The sequence below is a fragment of the Porcisia hertigi genome, chromosome 36, assembly GCF_017918235.1.
Source record: "Porcisia hertigi strain C119 chromosome 36, whole genome shotgun sequence".
Lineage (NCBI taxonomy): Eukaryota > Euglenozoa > Kinetoplastea > Trypanosomatida > Trypanosomatidae > Porcisia > Porcisia hertigi.
Window position 1 is genome coordinate 3,296,649 of NC_090595.1, and position 19,827 is coordinate 3,316,475.

A 19,827-nucleotide genomic window follows, 5' to 3' on the forward strand; every position below is an offset into this window, starting at 1 on the left:
CACGAGACCAGAAACCGAGGGGTGGGGAGGGGAGGGAGGGAGGGAGGGAGAAGGGAGGTGGTATACGTACCCTCCCCCTCAAATACGTGTATAACGTGTGTGTAAAGAAAGAAAGAGAGGTAGGTCCGATTTCCGGTAGGAGGCAAAAGGTGGGGGCCGTGCAGAGTCACGCGCAATCAACCGCTGCGGGATGAACAAGAACGAGGGTTGGAAAAAAAAGAGTGAGGGGGACAGCATTCACCGTGTCCACAGAAAGGCGTTTTGCTTCCCGATGCTTTCAAAGAGAGAGAGAGAAATGTGTTTTGGACTGGTCACATTACTCCCAGGCCTCCTGCAGTGGAGCACACATGGCTTTCTGCGATGCGTGTAAGGGTGAAATGACTTTTTTTTTGCATGTTGTGAATGCGTGTTTAGACTTAGAATAGTCCAAGAAACAACACGACGCGTATTACGTCTACCAGCCTCCACTCTTCTCCCTACACGGCTGTACAAGCAACAAGACAAGCACGCGACAAGTATGCACAGAGGGCACCCTCGACAGCAATGGCGACTGGGGGGGGGGGGGATACACAGAAACAGATGTGCATGCGCATCTCCTCGAAGCCGAGGAAAACCTCCTGTCAGCCACGTACATTCCTGACCACCACCACCACCATCACAAGAAAAACTGGAGGAGAAAACCGACTGAACGACATGGTGTAGCGATCAAATGAAATCGTTGCGGTCCAGCAACCAAAAGAAATATGAAACCAGATAAACCAGGCACGCAGTTTTACCAAAGTGCATTTGTCATCGCGCTCTCCTCTCTTTGGCTCGCTCAAGCGACACCACACGTACGTCAGCCAGGGCGCTTCCCACCCCTTTTTCGCTGCCACACTACTCCTGGCAGCTACCACCATCGCGAGAAAGCCCGTGCAAGTCGGTCCGCGGTGGTGCTGCTGCCCCCTTCTTCCACTGCCTGTTTTTGCCGGATTCGCTCCGCGAGGGAGTTTGTTTTTGGGTCACTGTAGACCATAACGGATTTGAATAGTTTTGAGGCAAAGTTCTTCGCACTATGCACATACGATGGCCGCGTGCTGCTGTTGTCAAAGAAGAAGCTGCCGTTGAGGCTTTGATTACCTAACTCGCTGCTTTGATAATGCATTCGCTCGGCGCTGATCAGTATGTTCTCGTAACCAGCCTCGGCGAGAGTGTTTTGCAGAGGGGCCTGTGCGAAGGCGGAGAGGAAGACACGGATTTGGTGGGCGCCCGGTGTCATAGTGTAGGAAATAACTCCTCGTGTCGTCTGCAGAATTTCATCGATATGCGAGGTGTCCGTCATTGCATCCAGTGCTGGTATCTCTAGTACAATGGAGAGAGGGCAATCTTTGTTGACGCTGTGGACCAGTCCCGAGGGCTGAGGCGCCGGGTCGACTATGCCCTGCGGCCAGTAAGAGCTACAGCCAGTCATGTCCAAGCCAGCTTCACCAGAGATGGTGGAGGTCGGATTCGAGTCACCGGCCACCTCCGCATGACTATCGTCGACTACCGTGTCATGCTCGCGAGTGGCTTCCGACGATTTTTGCAACTTTGAGGAGTTTCCAGCGTGCGAGGGGGCCGGAGCGTTCAGGGGTATCGCTCCCGCGGGTACGACCTCGGCATCCTGTTCTCCACAGTGTGCGGCCAGCTGTTCACGCGGGTCTCCGTTGTGGAAAGCCGGCGCAAGGAGATCAAGTGTTTTATTGGAGAGATCAAACAGTTCTGGGTCGTCGTAGCGGGTTTCATTGTAAATCTCGACCACACCCTTGACGATTTCGTGGTTGTTGCCGAGCAGTTCGATGTTCTCATGGTGCTCAGCCAGCAGATGAACAGCCTCCAGAGAAAGCTTGCGGATCTGGCGGACTTGGCTAGAGAGGAAACGGGAAAGGGTCGGAAGGGAATTACGGCGTGCGACGAGAGGACGCAAATCGTAGTTCTCCAAGAGCGCATGAAAGCGCTGCACCATCGATAGTTCGGTGTTGATAGTGGCCATGGCTGTAAGTGCGCGGAGAGTGAGCACTGGTAAGACAGTGAAAGAAAAAAACAAACAAACAAACGAGTACCCCCAGTGTGTCCAAGAGTGTTACGGTGTGCCCCCCCCCTCAAAAAAAAAGTGGTGGTGGTGAACGTGTGAGCAATGGCTTCACTTTCGAAGCCAAGAGATGCCTATTGTTCGCCAGATTTGAATCCACGTGTACACTTTGCTCTTTTGTTTTGCACGCGAAAACCTTCAAAAGTGTTTATGGCGTTGGGATTGTTCTCTAATAGTGTGTCCGTGTGTGTGTGAATGTGTTCAGCAGAGAGCGCTGAAGAACGCAGGCGGAGGAGGGGGTAAAGGTGCGCACTTCCGCTCCACAACAATACGCACACACACACACACACACACACAAGAAAAAAATGGGATGCGGGAGGCCGAGTAGACGGGAAAAGGACTGAATCGGACCACTGGAGACGTCAACTAACAGGAAAGAGTGACGGATGCGTCGCTGCAGCACACCATTCTCAAAAGTACTGCCACCCGAGATAGAGGATTTGGACCTCTGTGGAGAATCGATGGGGAACAAAGCAGGGGAATGCCTGTCACCTGCAAGATTGTGGCCGGTGTCCAGCGGGAATCGAGGAGAAACCCGTACTTTTATGAGCGGGGTAGGGGTCGAACGTTGAAGGGTGAGGAAAGGGAGGAGCCAAGGATAAGGAACCATGTGTAGAGAGAGGGAAGTGGGTGGGGTGGGGGGGGGGGGGGGGCGGGCTGCGAACCAGTTACTCGGAGCACAACCCCGAGAAGCAAGGGCTAAAAATGCGTGCCTCTTTTTGTCTCGCTCGCTTGTGCAGCCAAGGAATATGAAGCACAAGGGAGACAGATGCACGGCCATGGTCCGAAAGAGAACAACAACGGCGAGGAGAGCTACGCTAGCAGAGGATGAGGCGGAAAGGGGTGATCTGGGTCTCTTTGGGTTTTCACCGATCACTGCCGTGGCGTAGTCAAAGGAACACTGCAGGGGGCGGGCGCGTCGGGAATATCCGAAAAAAAAGAAATAAAATACGAAAAGAGATCAACAAAGATGCGATGCATGCGCTAAAAAGGTCTTTTTTTTCCACTCTTGGGAGTTTCCATCGTCAGTCTTTGTCGGTTGAAGGGCGGTTTAACTAGCACTTCAACATGCTGCCGTGGTGAAAGCAAAAAAAAAAACGTGGGGTTGCAGTGGCCAAAGGTTATGGGGCGAGAGGAGAGGGGAGGGGAGGAGGGGGGGAGGGGGGGGGGAGCGGCTTTCGCACTGCCACTCGGCATGGGGAGAAAAAGTTAAAAGAAAAACGAGAGAACATTGCACAACTCAACCGTATGCACTGTATGTGTGTGATACACATGGAGGAATAAATCGGGAATGGCCAATAGGGAAGACTGGGAGATGGTTAGGGGGGTTGCGATATAGGTTTAAAAGGAGTCACTTGGTTGCGTCAAGAGCTTGTAGCCTTTTTTGCCGTCTGCCACAATGCGCGAGACAAACTGCCCCGGGATGGCACGCTCCACAATGTCGTTGTCCTTCTCTGAGGGGAAGAGAACGTTGACGGCGTTGCTGCACGCCGTGACAATCTCAGTGTTGAGAGCCTGGGCCTTGTCCAGGAGGTACACATTCACGCTGGCAGATCGCTCAATGTCGATGGTCTGCGATGCCTGCGCCACTTGAACGTCGATTTCAGAGCAGTTGAGCACCTCAAGCGAAGATACAACGATTTTCAAAGAGACCTGAACCTTGGTGCAGTTGACAATGCTCACGGAATTCACCTTGTTGCTGATGGTGACGTGGGCGTGCTTGCAATTTTCGATACGGACCGCGTGGCGCATTTCTGCCTTGTCGAGCACCAGCTGCAGCTGCTTGTCTGAACTCCCGGTTTGGTTCTTGACGACCCATCGCTTGTCCCCCTCAAGCTCCAGAACCGGTGGTTGAGCTGTCTCCTTTCCGGCACGGGTCTCAGTTTGGTTCTTTGAAAGACGACGTTCCTCGGCGGCTGCTTTTTTGCGCACCAGCTCGCTCATGTCGACCTCACCGTGCTTGATGTTCTTTTTGTAGGTTTTTTCATCATCCGAGACATGGCGTAGGCGCGAGGTGATGTCGTCACCACCTTCGCGGATTTCCGCAAACATTGCGGCAGCTGCTTCCCCAACACCTGCGCTGGAGGCTGCGGAGCGGGCGACCTGCTTCGGCGGCGGCGGGGGTGGTGGTATCGACATTGTTGTTGACGGCCCTCACGACTGAATGTAGTCTATAGGCGGGTGCGAGAAACGGCAAAAAAAAAGGGACGTCGAAATAACCGCTTTGTGTGGCTTGCGCAGCACGTCGATGGGATCAGGAGAGAATGGGAGGGTGGTGGTGGTGAGGTCACTGAGCGAGCGAGCACAAAAAATGGATTCTACGTGATAAGAGGGTCGTGGTACCGAAAAAAAAAAAAACAGTATCCCATTGCAGAGGATGAGAGGTGGGGGAGTGAGGCGAGGAGGGAGGAGGAGCCGCAACACATTGCTGGCTTGTGCAAGTCTGCTTGTGACTTACACTTCTTTTTATTCGAAAAACATATGCTGGCGGTTTCCTTGGCAGCGGTAGGGGTGGGTGGTGTGCGTAGGGCTTTTCACCAGGACCTTCTCTTCATGTGTTAGACGTACACTACCACCGAAATTCTGGGCATGTGTGTTCGCGCGCTCGCTTCCTCTTGGGGTGTTTGCCGGTGTTGTGGAATTGCATATTTCTAATGCGAGTTCAACACAGATGAACTTCTTGCCCACAGCATCGCACCGGTCCATACCCGACAAGACACCTATAATGGCGTGGCGAACATTGGTGAATGGACTTCGTAGGCCAGGGGGTGGAGGGGGGGGGTTGTGTCTGACTCAGCGTCGCCAAGTTCGAGTTATTTTTTCCTTTTCGGAGGGGGAAGGAGATGGAGATGGAGGTAAAAGGGGCTCACTGCTGGCGTGCCCCAGCACGTTACCGAGTGGCGCGTGGGGTTGTGTGAGTTTCGACCTGGAGCATCTCGTGCGATCGACAAGCTCGACGCAGTTGGAAGTTACCTGCTCCCTGAGTGCAAAGGCTACGGAGGGCTCCACCGAGAACCACGTATTCACCGGTGTCGTGCTCCCCGCAGAAAGTAACATCTCCTGCGCGCCCTTCTGCATACCAGAGTCGAGGGGCAAGAGCTGCACGTTTCCTGTGCCCCCTTCACCTTCCCCTCCCCCAATACACACACACCCACACCGTCCATGAGAATCACCCTTCAGCCAACTCATTCCGTACTGTTCAGTTTAATCAGATCTGCCGTCACATGATCGTAGTAGGCGACGCGATCGGACGGTACGGCATTGTCCTCGTCACCGTCGACGACTACCCCTCTCCCCGACAGCGTTGTGCTCCACGAGAACACGTCGGAAAGGAAGAGCTGCGGCACCTCCATGCTTTCGGCCAGCTTTGCCGCACGCAAAAGCTGATAGGATACCGCAAAGACAAACTCTTGTGTCTCCTGTGAGAGCTCTTCACGGCTGGCGGCCCCCTGCCTGCCGCGGTGCTCGTGCACAGCCGTCGTCAGTTCCACCACTGCCGTCACCGCAATTAGGTCTGACAGGAATGTTACGACGTCTTCACGGCGGTGCACTGTAGTTGTGGCCGTGGTCAGCGCTTCAAGAAGCAAAAACAGAGGGCATTCCAACATAAACGCCAGCGAGCAGAGCTCCTCGTCTGCCAGCGTCATCGCAGCAACACCGCCTGCATCTGCATCGGTGGATGCTACGCTACAGCGTCCCTCTCTTGAGGGTGGGGTCCCAGGCCGTGCTGCGAGTGCCTTTTTGAGGGCTCTCGCGTGCTTGTGAAAGCGGCCTGCTACGGTGCGCGTGTTATAAAACGAAGCTCGAAGCATCTTCACAACAGCCTTCGTAGAGAAGTGTTGCTGGTGTCCGAAGCGTTGAAGCGCGACGAGCAGCTGGAGCAATTCCTTGACCGGGTAGAAGCGCAGTTGTGGGTAAAGAAGGCCAGACCGGCTGGGTTTCCCATTTCGCATGGTGCACTTTATCACCACCTCGAGGACCGCTTCCTCCGCAATTCCAAGCGATGCCATTGTGTAGAGCATCCCAGGGAGGGGTAGCGGTGACGCGCTTGGTTCCTGCGACATAATCTCCACACCAACTCCGATGCCCGCCTCAAGGTTGTCCTCACCGGTGGTGTTACTTGCCACAGAGCACGTGGGGCTAGCCTCTCCATCCACCCCTGTCTCAGCCAAGGCAAACAGGTGCCGGCGAATCTCGTTCATTATTTGCAGAAGCAGTTGTCCATCTTCCACGTCGGCGCTGTCGTACAAGCGCAGAAAAAGAGTCAACTCAGCCAGGGAGAAGTCGGTTGTTGTATTCGTCTGCGGGGGAGGGGGGGGGGTTGCCAACAGGTTTCCGTTCATCACTGGCACAACGCGGAAACGATGGCGCGATGCAGGCTTCGCCGCGCTGCCAGAGCTTAACGTTGCGGGATGAGGAGGAAGAAGACCGCGCAGGGGCCCGAAGACGTCCCGCCTGGCGCTGAACTCAGCGTAGCCTCTAGAAGACCCCAGGGGGGAGGAGGTCTGGGGGTGGTCGGTGCTGGAGAGCAGGTGAAGCAGCTTTTGAGCACATTGGACCAACGGGTTTTCAGTACGAACAGGTGCAGACGGTGTCGGCTGCGGAATGCTGATCCGACGTTGATCTGACCTCAGCACCGCAAAGGGTTTAGGCGGTGCGGACTCAGGTGGCGACCCTCCGTGAAGCGTTCGTATCTGTGAAGCGCACGTTGGTGCCGTGCGTGGTGTTTCTGTCACTTCCCCCTTCACTGCCTCAGTCGAGCAGGAGGCATCTGGAGTGTTCAGAGATCGCACGCGCCGTTTACTGAGGCGGCGCCCAACCCCCACTTGCCTAGTAAAATACCTTGGCGTCCAGAGACGAGCGACGGTACGTGCCAGCATGTGTGTGTGTGTGTGGGTGTATGTGCGCCTCGTTTCTCAGAAAGCAGCCATGCGAAAGCTGCATTAGATGGAGGACACAATTTATGAAAATATAAAAGGAATGGTGAAGGGGCATTGCAGCGCAATGGACGAGTAACGAGGGGCAGGAAGAGGGTTTGTGAAGGTCCCCATCGTAGGAGAAGCATACGCGCAGAGAGCGGGCGGCCCCAGGCGTTTCTGTCATCTGCGAGTCGGTGTACACATCAAAAAACTATGCGTGCGGTACGTTGACATGTTCTTTTTTATTTTAATCCGTTTCGTTTCCGTGGTTCAGTAAACAAAGTGAATGGAAGAGGAGAAGCAGTGATGGGCAAGATCGCGACCGCCTGCGATACCGCCTCATGGCAAACTACGATGTTATAGTCTCTCCTCCCTCCTCTTCCTTCCTCCCCCCTCCGCACCGCGAGCACACGGCGACCTTTTCACGGACATGCGGCTTCGATACCACACACCAAAAAATTAAGTCAAGCGACACCTTAACCGGATCGGAGTGTCAAAGACATTTAACAACAACAGAGGGGGAGAGGGAGAGGAAAAAATGAGAACAGACGTCACGACCAAACTCTTTGTTTGACCGACGCCCAGCGCAGCCTTTTTTTTTCACTCCAGCTGTTTCTCACTTTCGTATAGGTGATGACTCAGCGATATGCGATCGATGTCGCACAGGAGCACGGTCTCTAGCTTTCCTGTGCCCGCCATTTTCATAACGACGTATCCGTTCTCTTTTTTCTTTTTTGGCTCCATGGGAAAGACTATGTTGCCCTCGGTGTTGCGGGGCTTCTTTTCCTTGCGCTTCTTCGCCAGCCTCTTCGCCGTTGTCAGGACGAGTTCGATCGTGCCTATGTTATTATTAAGAAGCGTTTTTACTAATCCAATTGGTCCGCGGTTCCACCGCATGTGTATGTCGAGCAGGTGTTTGCGTTCGTACATGCAAAACACACTAGGGACATCGATTTTCTGAAGATCACCTGTGATGAGACGACGATCGAGCAAGTACACCAAGTCCCACGTACGAAGCACGTCAACGGCGCTTGCTACGTTCTCTTGCTGCTCCTCGTTGAGGAGGACGGCGGAAGAGGCGGGTGTGGTTGCTAGGGGGCGAAAGATCCGCGCGAACGGCTGCCAAGAGGACCACCACGACGCTACTGCGACGTTGTTCAGCGCCTCTAGGTCGATGTTGCCGCGCACCGCTTGCGAGGCAAAGGTCTCAAATGTATCGAGGGTAAAAACGTACTTCTTTGCATTGACTGTCGCGGGATCCAGCTTGACCCGTGGGTGCGTGAACACCACGACGGGAATGACACACTTGCCGCAGACCTTATGGATGGACTTGTCCGAGTACCATGTGGCACGTTTGCTATTTGTGTCCTTGTCCTTGCCGAATAGAGTCGCGTCGGATTGAACAAGATGTGAGTCTGGGAGCTCCACACGACGTGCATTCTCAATGTAGCGGCGCAGTGCGGCGGCCTTCTCAACGTTGTCCTCTTGCACATCCTCAAACTCGAGTGTGTCCATTCGTTTGAGATTGCGACACTGGTACCAGCGCGGCCCATTGCTCCACACGAAGCCTTGCCAGTTTTTCACCTCTACAACAAGGATGACAGGGCCAACCGCGACGACGTCGATTTCGCGGTTATGCCCGACGCGTGCCACAGCCACACGACGACGTAAAAAGATGTCTGTCCAGCCCACCTTACGCAGAACCGCCTCAACCTTTTCCTCCGCCTGCATCGACCGCAAGAAACTTTGCTGTTCACGCGTCAGCGAGTCTTCTCGGCGAAGCTGCGATCGAGCCTGCGCACGCAACGTGGTGCGGTAGACATTGCGGCTGAGGGCAAAGGCTATTGCGCAGAGTAGGATGGTCGTTATGGCTAGGAGAACGTACACGGTGTCACTCAGCAGAGAAAGCATGGCGCTCATGGCGTGTGTGCCTTTATGCTCCCCTGCCCTATGGCAAAGAACAAAACGGCAGAGGTACACACAGGGGGCAGCAAGGGGGTGACAACACGCTGCGGCGCCCGAGCCGTGCACGTGTGTAGTCCGTACGGTTCCAACTTTTGATGCCGTGCCATGAAAGAGAGGAAGAAGGAGGAGTTTGTCAGAGGCGAGAATGGTGGTTGGCAAAACGGAGACTTGAGTGGAATACTGAGAAGGGGGCCGCGCTGCCCACCTTCTTCCACCCCTCCCACACACATACATGCGGAAGGGGGGGGGGGAGAGTGTCTATCGAAAAAAAAAACAATAACACCCGTGCCTGATCCGACCACACGTCGATCGGGAGGCGACTTGGGGAACATCCTGCTTTGGCACATTACAGTAAAGTCATCTGTCGAGAAATAACTGCACTCTGACTGGGCACAACGACAAAAAGGCGTTTACTTTTTTTCCACGACTTCCACAACAGCTTCTTCTTGCGCCCCCCTTTTTCGTGATTGCACGTTATCATGATGGGCAACCGGTGAGAAGAAGAAAAAAAATACAAATAAACATACAAAATGCAGCGCGATTACACACTCTCGGCTGTACGGAGTCTTTCTCCATTTTACTCCGTCACACCGACACACTCAGCGAGGCGGTTTCGCCAGGGAAAGAGTCTGACAGAGACAGTGAGGGAGATGCAGGGCATAGTGCTGTATCACTGTTTCCCCCCCCCTCCCCCTTCAAGAAGAAACAAAGTGCCTATTCACACTCGTCGAAACCACCACCACGACCACCGGCTCCACACCATAGCAGTCTCCACACTCCACACCACGACGCATCTCCTATACCTACATATATATATATATATATATTTATATTTATATATATGTGCTTCCCTCCCCTTTTGGCAGGTCGCAATTTTACTGTATGCTGTCATCAAGCGCGCTACTAGACAAATCGCATTCTGCTAGCAGCACCACTTCAATGGCATGGAATCGCATTCACACTTCCTTTTTCCCTGACAGCTGGCGCCGATACTTTCTCATCACCTCTGAGCAAGGACTCGGCGCCCAGAAAGACAGTGTACATCCTCAAAATAATCGCAGGGACTAGAGGGGGCGTAACGAGAGTGATGTGAGAGACGAAGCAGGGTGGCGAGGAAGAACACACACACACACACACACACACACCCAGACGCGCGATTCTGTAGCTGATACTTAAATTCTTTTTTTTTACAATTTTTTTATCAAGTTCAAGCAGAGTAGCCCAACGTACAAAAACAACTATGACCTAACGAGGTACAACAGAGGTCGCATTGATGGAGTCGAAGGAGCACGCATCCACCAGGAAAGAAAATAAAAACAAGAAAAATGTGTGTGCGTGCGTGGATGAGTAAAAGAAGGGGAAAGAGGCACCAAACAAAAACACAAACGTACTTGTTCATCGGTGGGAGTTCATAATATGCACACGCAGACACAGACACACACATACAAACAGGGGGGGGGGGGACAGGATCAGATGCAGCAGGGGGCGCGTGGCTCGTTCAGCGAATCTCACGGTGTAGTAAGTGCCTATGCTAAGGCCAACGGCAGACTGCGCTCTGTTTTGACATTGTCATCGGAACTAGCCATATATATATAAATATAAAGTGAGGCCACGGGGGGGGGGGGCAAAAAAAAAGATACCTGCTCCCTGACAAGTGCACGATACGCGGCGCGCATAAGTGTACCCACTTTAACACGCGGATCCGTAGTTTGTAGGCAGTGAGCCTTTTTCTTTCCTTGTTCCCCCCGCCCCCGTGTGTTCTTCTTGCTGCTGAATAAATGAGTCGCCTGCTGTTGTCGATGGATGATCAACTCGGCTCACAGCATGCGTAGACGCCTTTGCCTCCATCCTTTCACACTCCACAAGGCACACATAATAATTAGCACAAATAAAGCAAGACATGCGTGGAGAGGAGTGATGGGGGGAAGCGGGGGGAGATGGGTGATGCCGCTCCATTTGTCTACTTTATCACATTCACACAAGACCGAATGTGATAAAGAAGAGAAGATGAAAAGTTGCTTCCGAGTCCGTCAAGCGTTTTTTTTTTTTAGAGGGCCAAGAGGAAGCATTGCACAGGAGTTAACCACCAGGTCCCTCTTTAGAGTCCGTTAAGGCACTTACAATGGTGGGTGACATCATTACCACCACTCCTATTGTCATGTAGAAAAATAATAATAATAAAAGATGCAAAGAAAGAGAAAAAAAAATGTGCTCTACCACTCCAAAACAAACAAACATGGAAAGGGACAACGGCAGGCGACTCATGCAACCATGCCTGCATAACATCATCCATCAGTAGTACACCCTCCTTTTTTTTTTTCAAAGTCCTCATTCCTTCAGATTTGTGGAATTGCTAGCTCTGACACCCGGGCTTGTCGCCGGCGCCTAGGAGCAGCACATGCCCCTCTCTTGAGATTCAAGACCTCAAGCCTTTGGTTTGGTGAAGGCAAGGCGCATTGCGACCCCTGAGATGCTGTTATCCTCTTCCGCGATAAGCTCGGCGTCGCTTGGCATCTGGTCCATCGTTGTCCACAGGCCCCTTAGGGTCTGGTTGATTTGGTCTTTGCGGTTGAGGATGGATGCCGTCAAGTCCGCCTCCTCCGCCTCGAAGTACACATTGATCTCGTCAGTCATCACCAGTTTTGCCTTCTTGCGTAGCTGCTGTACGCGGTTCACAAACTCGCGCGCGCGCCATGAGTCTATCAGCTCTGGATCCTCACGCTTATCCACCAAGACAACAACGTTGTTGTCGGTGTTGCACTGGAAGTCGGTAATGCCCTCCTTGACCACACGCAGCACCTTGACGTCTTCGATGGTCAGCTCTTTGCCGCCGACGACACCCTTCTGGTTTTGTAGGAACTTGGCCACCTCCTCCGACGTCATGGCCTGGATGCACTTACGAATCGCCGGCATCTCTTTGCGGTACTTCTTGCCGAGAACCTCGAAGTTTGCGTCTAGCTTTGTCTCTACGTACTCCTGGCCACTTGACATGACAATCTCAAAAGCGTTCACCTCGTCCTTTATGTACTCCGCCATCTTGCGCACGTCTCCGATGTACTCCTGGTCAGGATGCACAATGACGACCTGGCGCACAGGCCGCTTGATCGGGATAACCATCTGATCGCGTAACACACGTACCAGGTCGACGATGGTCATCATCCGCGACATGGAGCGTTCCAGATCCGGGTCGTCAAAGGAGGCGTCCTCATCGGGGATCATGAGGTAGTGCACCGAGTCCACTTGCTCGCATGCAGGGAGGAGTTGTTTGATCTGCTGGTAAAGCATCTCTGCCACAAACGGGGCGATGTGGGCCACTATGCGTGAAACCGAGAAGAGCAGATACAGCATCGTTGACAGCGCTTGCGAGCGGTCTCCGCTGTCCGTGGCATTTTTCATGCGGCGGCGATTCATGCGCACATACCAGTTAGACAGGTTTTCGACGAAGTGCAAAATGCCCGGGACAACGTTGTACAGGTGGTACAGCTTCATCTCCGCCTTCACGTAGCGGAGCAGAGTCTGGCACGAGGCGAGAATCCAGCGGTCCATCTCGTTCGTGCTGCGCACCTGCAGCGACACCTGTCCACCGGCTGCCATGCAGTAGTTCGTGTTTGAGATGAAAAACTTGGCGGCGTTGAAGAGGGGCAGGAGGATGTCTTTGACCACACCCTTCACGCCAGCCTCACGGAAACGCAGCGGCTCGGCTCGCACAACCGGCGAGCTTATCATGTACATGCGCAGGGCGTCTGCTCCGTAGGTATTCATTACCAGATTCGGCTCCGGGTAGTTTTTGAGGCGCTTGCTCATCTTCTTACCGTCCTCGGCGAGGATGAGCCCACAAACGGCGACGTTTCGAAAAGGAGGGACATCGAAGAGTGCAACGCTAAGCACGAGGAGGGTGTAGAACCAGCCGCGCGTTTGGTCCAAGCCTTCCGACACGAAGTTGGCCGGGAACAGGTTCTTGAACCGTTCCTGGTTCTCAAAAGGGTAGTGCTCTTGTGCAAACGGCATTGAGCCAGACTCAAACCAGCAGTCGAACACCATTTCCACGCGCCTCAGCGGTGGCATGCCAGGGCGCTTGCTGGGGATCGTGATCTTGTCCACGTACTCCCGATGAAGGTCTGTGATACCGGTAACACCAGAGAGCTCCTCGAGCTGCTTGATGCTGCTGATGCAGATGACCTCCTCCCAGTCCTCGCTATGCCAAATCGGCATCGGCGTGCCCCAATAGCGGTTGCGCGATACGTTCCAGTCGCGCGCCTCGGTGAGCCAGTTGGCAAAGCGGCGGGTCTTGACGAATTCGGGTACCCAGTACGTATTCTCGGTGCATTGGATAAGACGGTCGCGGAAGGCTTCCACATTGACAAACCACGATTCGACGGCCTTGTAGATGAGCGGGGTTTCGCTGCGCCAGCAGAAGGGGTAGCTATGCACGATCGACGCCTTGTGGAACAGCTGTCCCTTTGCTTCGAGTGCCTTGATAATCTCTGGGTCCGCCGCCTTGACGTGCTTGCCGGCAAAGTCTGTGACCTCGCTTGTGAAGATGCCATTCTCGTCGACTGGGCAGACAAATTTGCCGCCCTTCTCGAAGATACCGGCTTCCAAACACACCTGGTAATCCTCCTCACCGAAGCCGGGGGCCTGGTGTACGATACCCGTACCAGCGTCCGTTGACACGTAGCTGCCGGGGATGATACGGAAGGCCGTTGAACCCATGGATGACTCAAAGTATGGGAAAAGTGGTACAAACTTTGCGCCTACCAGCTGCGCACCTTTTACTTTCTCCACAACTGTGTACGGCGCGACACCCGTCTCCGCAGCCTTGTCGCCATCCTTTGCCTTCTTAGCCTTCTTGTTATCCTTCGTCTGGTACACCTCCGTCAGACGGGCCTCCGCGAGCCAGTAGTGGCGCTGTGACTTTGTGTCAAGTACCTTCACATAGTCCACCTCGGGGTGCACGCACAAGCTAAGGTTGCTTGGCAACGTCCAGGGCGTGGTGGTCCAGGCGAGGAAGTACGTGTTGGGGTCGGCTCGACTCTGGAAGGCAACAGTGACGGCTGGGTCGCTGACCTCCCTGTAGTCAGAATTCGCTTCAAAGTTGCTCAGCGGTGTTGTGCAGGCCGTCGAGTACGGCATCACGCGGAACCCACGGTACACCAGCTTTTTCTCCCACAGTTGCGAGAAGACCCACCAGACGCTCTCCATGTACGTGATGTACATCGTTTTGTAGTCGTCCTTGAAGTCGATCCAGCGACCAGCCCGCACAACCGTTTTTTCCCACTCGTCCACATAGCGGGTGACGACCTTCTTGCACTCGGCGTTGTACTTTTCAATGCCGATCTTCGCCACGTCGTGTGATGTTTTGATGCCGAGCATCTTGTCGATCTCATACTCCACTGGGAGACCGTGGCAGTCCCAGCCAAAGCGACGTATGACGTGGTGGTTCGTTTGGTAGGCAAAGCGAGTGACCATGTCTTTGATCGTACCAGCCAATATGTGTCCGTAGTGCGGCAGACCAGTCGCGAACGGCGGGCCGTCATAGAAGCTGAAAGGCTCGCGACCCTCTGAAAGCTTCATCGAAGTGCGAAAGCAGTCCTTCTCACGCCACATCGCGAGAACCTCCTCCTCCATCTGGGGGAAGTTCAGAACATCGGCGTAGTTCTTCAGTGGCCCGCACTGCTGCACCCCCACCTGTGGGTCTTGGTGCTGCTGCTGCTGCTGCTGCCGCTGGTTACCCTCGTCCGCCATGTTAGATGACAACGTGGGGAGATAGGGTGGTGAGAGGGAGGCGTTGGAGGGCGGCGGATGGGGAGGGGAGTGGACGGTAGGTTTATGTGTCTGATTGTTAACGTTAGGGGTGCTAAAATCGGCGTGTCTGCCGTCGGTGCCGCGGGCGGTGTCCGGTGCGGTGAACGGCGGACGAGGGGAAGGGAAAGGGTGGGAGAGAGAGGAGGAAGAGGGAGCGGCAGTAAAACTAGATGTCGCTGTGTTCATCACGGGCTGCCCGACCGAGTAGATGACCGTGCGGGTTGCAGTGGGATAAGGTTTACCACTTTTTTCACTCTTCTTTAACCTCCCCGCCGTACACGCCAAGACACCACAACCGTAGCCTCGCGCGAGTGGTGTGCTGCACCGAAGCATTCAACGACTGTGACACCCGCAGGCGCGCCAAAGAAAGAGCCGCAGACGTACAAAATCCAAGCAGTCTGGAACCCCCCAAGCACACACACACAATTCAGTAGCGCGGGGTTCGCGAAAATAACAAATGCAAAGTAGAGCGAATACTTTCGTTTTGTTTTCCCTTTTGTTTGAGCGTTGGGCAGGCGAGATTGGGAAGGGGGGGGGGGGGTGGGGTGAAATTGGGGGTGGTGTGGTGTGGGGATCAAACGATGAGAGGTCACCCTGGAACAACAACAACAGCACAGACACAAAAGCTTAAAGAAAAGTCAGTGGAGGTGGGTGGGAGGTTCACGACGGAGGAGTGTGTGTGTGTGTGTGTGGAGGGCAGGCATACATACGCATGTGTGCTTTATACCATTGCTGCACTTTACAGCCCTGGAAGGCAGCGGGCACCCACCTTTTGGGTGTGTACACGCGCGTTGCACGAGCATGACGCAGTACCAGAGAAAGAGTAGGATGAGTCTTCAGAGTACCAGCGTATCTGTGTGTATGCATGTAGCCGCCCTGTTGAGGTGGAAAAAGAAGAGGAGTAGCCACAGTGAGGGAGACTCGGAGTTACCACCAGTGTCATGCACCCTTCCCACGACGGCATGCGCTCAATTCCAGCCTACCCCCCCCCCCCCCCGAGGATGTCGTCGCTTGAAGACCCTAGACGTAAAGCTGGGGCGTATTTGCTAATCGTTGAGCCTGTCAAAAAAAAAAAGCTCCTGGAAAGAACAGATGGGCGAGTGAGTGGCCCCCCCTCCCTTCAAAAAAAAAAGGGGCACCCAGTCCCTCCCTCCGTTACTTTTTCGTTTCACCATTATATTTGACTTCACAAAAAAAAAACGAGAGTCGTCACACACAACAAACAGCCGCGGCCGTTGAGAACAGAGAAACTTGACGTCGTGATAACCTCACAGGCGTACCAGCAGCGAGCCAATCTTTTAGATGACCAAACCTTTGCAGATAAAAATGAGACATGTAGCCTCACCATGAAGTCCATTCCATTCAGAGGGTGCGCAGCAGCAACTGCTCGTACTCGGTTGGGCTGACGATGCGTTCGCGGAGGTTGTCCTGCGCTACCCCAAAGGCCTCCACGCGCAGTGCCAGCTGCAGCGCTAGCAGGTGCTTGCAACACCACACATTCTGTCGTTGAATCGACTGGTAGACGTACGCGGAACAGGGGCAGTAGTAGGGAGAGAAGAGTGTGTGCTCACCGACTTGGTAGAGGTGGCGTTCCCGCTGCTTCGCCACCTGAAAGGAGGGTCCGGCAGTGCTTCCATGATCCTTCGGCTCTAAGGCGGCATTGCATAGCCCAGTGGACGACACTACGTCCATCACAGAGGATTCCCCGTGCTGGGTCTCGTGATGTGTGTTGACCTCATCATCTGTCGACGTTTTCGTGGCATTGTCAGATGCCTTCACTTCGGCGCGCTCGACATACCGTATAATCGGTTCAGCCCCATGCAGTGCAATGCCGATGGCTGACAGCGCCGTTTTTCCATAAAGAATTTCAAGTGGCGCCAGAGCTTCCTCGATGCTTCTGGGCACCTGTTGAACTCCAGAGCCGTCCGTGCTTTCCAGGTGTTGGGTATCCCTGGTGCCGGAGTTCACCGCAATATACGTTGCGTAGTTGTCTAATACAGCGCGGGTGATCGGCGCTAGGTAGTTTTCCACCGCCCTCGAAAGGCGCCCCGCTGCTGTGTCCATGAATGTGGAATGGTGAGGGAGTCCAGACGCGCGATGCGTGCTGCGTCTTGTGGGGAATTCCTTTGACAAGCCGTTAGAGTTACAGAGGAGAGGAGAGTACAGAACTAGAGAGGGCTTGGCACGGGCAACCAGTTGCACTTCTAAGGGGTGCTGGCACGAACGCCGGGGACGTATCGCCGATTGTTTGCAGTCAAGAATATAGCACTTCAGGTCCGCGGCTGTTTCCACACGCTGCTGCGCCGCAAAGACCAGTGTGCGCTCATCCCCCGCCCGCCCCCCGCTACACTTTAAAAGCCTCACACTGACTGCCACCAATCAGCGAGAGGCATCAAAGGGTCAAGTCCCTTTTTACGAGATGGATAAGTCTGAGCAGTGTATGACCACTGATGTTGGCGGCCGGGCTCTGAGTGGCGCTGTGTCTGGAGCGACCCGCGGACACCAAACACGCCTGTACCGCTTTTGTATTCAGCAAGGTGTCGGGGAGTAGACTCGAGCGTATCTCCCGCCCGCCCGCCCACCCGTCCGATCCCCCGGTGCCTACAGCGGGCGTACCGGAGCCATCTCGACGGATACAACGCGTCTCGACCAGCACGGTGGAGGCGGGCCTTCTCGTCACAGCCTGACAAGCTGGAGGTGGGTGCAGGTAGAGGCCGAGCCCGTGGCTCCGATGACGAAGCCAGCATCCTTTGAGCGGTGGATTCAACTTGTCCTAGACGGCGGAACGAGCACGTCGAGAGGTGCGTATGCAGACACACACACACACACACACAGACGCTCACCGAATGTGGAGAAACGCGGGGATAAAATGATGCTGTTGGACGAGCGTGGCGTTGCTGAACACTGGCCCAGGGTCACCGGTGTCCAGCTCATTTGTGGTGGTGTCGACGCCGCCGCGGCTCCCCGTCGCTCTCGTGGCGGCGGCGGTGGCGCTTTTCCCGCTTTGACTTCCGGACGAGAATGTTCTCATTATCTTCTTCGTGACGCGACCGGCGTCGCGACGCATCGGGGTTCCTGTCAGAGGGGAAGGAGGCGCCGATCAAATCACGCAGTTCTTCGATGCTCGCCGGGTTTGCGAAGGTGGCAGGTGGAAGCCCTACAGGATTGCTGGTCGAATCTGGCGGCGGTGCCGGAGCAGGTGACGCGGTGAGTGAGCTTTTGACGATGGCGTCTGTAGCCGTTTCTCCAGCCACTTTGAGTTGCTCCATGGCCAGGTTGTATTGGTCTCGCTCGGCAACAGTGCGGTAGAGCGGAACCGTGCTCAATGCACGTGCGTCTGCCAAGGCTGTCGCTGCAGGGCGACTGCCAGCACCATTGCTGCTATATACGCCGTATCTATACGAGATGGCCTTTAAAAGGCGCTCACTCACCCCCAATGCCGTGGACCACTTGTCGGGTAGTGCGATATCAGACGGGCACGACTGCTGAATGGCGTAGATGGCGAGGGCGTCGGCCGGGACCGAGAGGAGCCGGCGGCATCGCGGGAGGTCGTTCACAATTTGCACTGCACGAATCATCCACTGCGTGAGAGCCGCAGGTGGACGTGCGACAGCTGCCACGGCGACGCCACTTGGACGAGTGACACCGATTACTGAAGTACTAGGGTCACCGGGGCTGTCAGCGGTGCAATTTTGGGCCTTTTCACTCACATGCTCCACCAAGAGATTCAAGTAGAGAAGAACGTACTTGTATGGAGTCTCAACAAACGTCTGGAAACCGAGCTGGTGCAAGACCACCTCCTCCGCCTCAACCACACAGGCCTTGTAGTCCTCGTAGCGCGGTAGAGAGGGTTTGGTTAGCTCGTTCACTGGTGCCCCGCTGCGCCGAAGGCTCAGCCGCATGCAGATGTTCACCACGGCACGAATGCGCGTTGATGGGTCCTCCATCTTGGTTGCAATAAGCAGACATGCCGCCACGAGGTACATGATATCCTCTTGATCCGACAAGTGATGAATGCAGTAGTCGAGCGGGGCGTGCAAATCGACCAAAGGCACAAGACCGGTGCGCATCTTCAGCTGAACGTGGTTTGGTATGAGGTATTCGACCCCGCTAGGGTGCGCATGCTTGTTCGGGGCGTCATCGGTCTTCTCCGTCATGGATGGGCTGCAGTTGGGCGAGGCAGCTGCTAGCAGCTTAAGCTGGGCACGCTTGAGTTCCTCGTTGAGACGATTCCGGTGAGCAGGCATGTCAAGAGCGCCAATGTACTGGGAACGGAAGTGTGTCTCAACGGATGCCTCAAAGCGCTGGAAAAGGATCGAAGCGCGGAAAATCGCAGAGGGAGTGATTCGCAGCAGAAGACCTGCGGTGCGGATCAGGTCCACGCCATAGGCCGTGTATGCGTCCCGCGCCGCGGCATCCGTCATGGCAATCGATGACGATACGGGGGGGGGGGAGGGGGGGCGGGGGATGCAGGGCGTCTCTAATACTCTAGCGGGTGCAGAGAAAACAGAAGAAGAAGTCTGTGTGGTAGTGACTGGGTAGATACCGCGGCACTAACACCCAGATACACGAAAGTCTCTGAGGGAGAGTCTACCTTTCCACTACCCCACTGCAATCAATCACTCCGAGACGCAGGGGTCTGCGAGTTTGGCACCGTTTCCCTTCACTTTCCGTGATGAGCGATATGTAATGGTAAAGAGTAAGGGGGGGGGGGCAGGCAACAGAAAGGGGAGGGGGGAAGATAATGAACCACAGAATAGAGAGGAGGAGTAACAGGCATGCATCGTCTTTTCTACTCACACAATGCCACTCAGGGGGCTGTATCTCCCATAGACAAGCAGAAAGTCAAAGGTCTACGCATTTCGATCGACAGACGTCTCCCCCCCCCCCGGTGCTTCCGGGCTGCATTCTGAGCTACATATACATGATGCGAGTGAAGAGCAGTTTGTTTTTCCACTTGGATCCCTGTACGTGTTTTCATGTTCAGTGCTGCGTCAACGTTACCGAATAGCATGCCAATCAGCACAT

The 19,827-nt window shown here is 54.7% G+C and overlaps 7 protein-coding genes across 7 annotated transcripts; all 7 read right to left on the minus strand.

The window, feature by feature from the left end:
- Window positions 1–889: 889 nt before the first annotated feature.
- On the minus strand, window positions 890–2,011 carry JKF63_00835 (uncharacterized protein; the record flags this gene model as incomplete). Its single annotated transcript, XM_067896884.1, has 1 exon — window positions 890–2,011. One exon carries the CDS (start codon window positions 2,009–2,011, stop codon window positions 890–892), a length of 1,122 nt encoding a protein of 373 aa, XP_067753041.1.
- Window positions 2,012–3,451: 1,440 nt separating this feature from the next.
- JKF63_00836 (uncharacterized protein) lies at window positions 3,452–4,249 on the minus strand (the record flags this gene model as incomplete). Its single annotated transcript, XM_067896885.1, has 1 exon — window positions 3,452–4,249. The coding sequence occupies one exon, from the start codon at window positions 4,247–4,249 to the stop codon at window positions 3,452–3,454; it is 798 nt and encodes a 265-aa protein (XP_067753042.1).
- Window positions 4,250–5,295: 1,046 nt separating this feature from the next.
- On the minus strand, window positions 5,296–6,990 carry JKF63_00837 (uncharacterized protein; the record flags this gene model as incomplete). The annotated part of the gene is made up of 2 exons (XM_067896886.1): window positions 5,296–6,236; window positions 6,270–6,990. 2 exons carry the CDS (start codon window positions 6,988–6,990, stop codon window positions 5,296–5,298), a joined length of 1,662 nt encoding a protein of 553 aa, XP_067753043.1.
- Window positions 6,991–7,629: 639 nt separating this feature from the next.
- JKF63_00838 (uncharacterized protein) lies at window positions 7,630–9,228 on the minus strand (the record flags this gene model as incomplete). The annotated part of the gene is made up of 1 exon (XM_067896887.1): window positions 7,630–9,228. One exon carries the CDS (start codon window positions 9,226–9,228, stop codon window positions 7,630–7,632), a length of 1,599 nt encoding a protein of 532 aa, XP_067753044.1.
- Window positions 9,229–11,418: 2,190 nt separating this feature from the next.
- Window positions 11,419–15,132, minus strand: JKF63_00839 (uncharacterized protein; the record flags this gene model as incomplete). Its single annotated transcript, XM_067896888.1, has 2 exons — window positions 11,419–14,765; window positions 14,799–15,132. 2 exons carry the CDS (start codon window positions 15,130–15,132, stop codon window positions 11,419–11,421), a joined length of 3,681 nt encoding a protein of 1,226 aa, XP_067753045.1.
- Window positions 15,133–16,161: 1,029 nt separating this feature from the next.
- Window positions 16,162–16,863, minus strand: JKF63_00840 (uncharacterized protein; the record flags this gene model as incomplete). Its single annotated transcript, XM_067896889.1, has 1 exon — window positions 16,162–16,863. One exon carries the CDS (start codon window positions 16,861–16,863, stop codon window positions 16,162–16,164), a length of 702 nt encoding a protein of 233 aa, XP_067753046.1.
- An 866-nt stretch (window positions 16,864–17,729) lies between these two features.
- Window positions 17,730–19,223, minus strand: JKF63_00841 (uncharacterized protein; the record flags this gene model as incomplete). The annotated part of the gene is made up of 1 exon (XM_067896890.1): window positions 17,730–19,223. The coding sequence occupies one exon, from the start codon at window positions 19,221–19,223 to the stop codon at window positions 17,730–17,732; it is 1,494 nt and encodes a 497-aa protein (XP_067753047.1).
- Window positions 19,224–19,827: the final 604 nt, after the last annotated feature.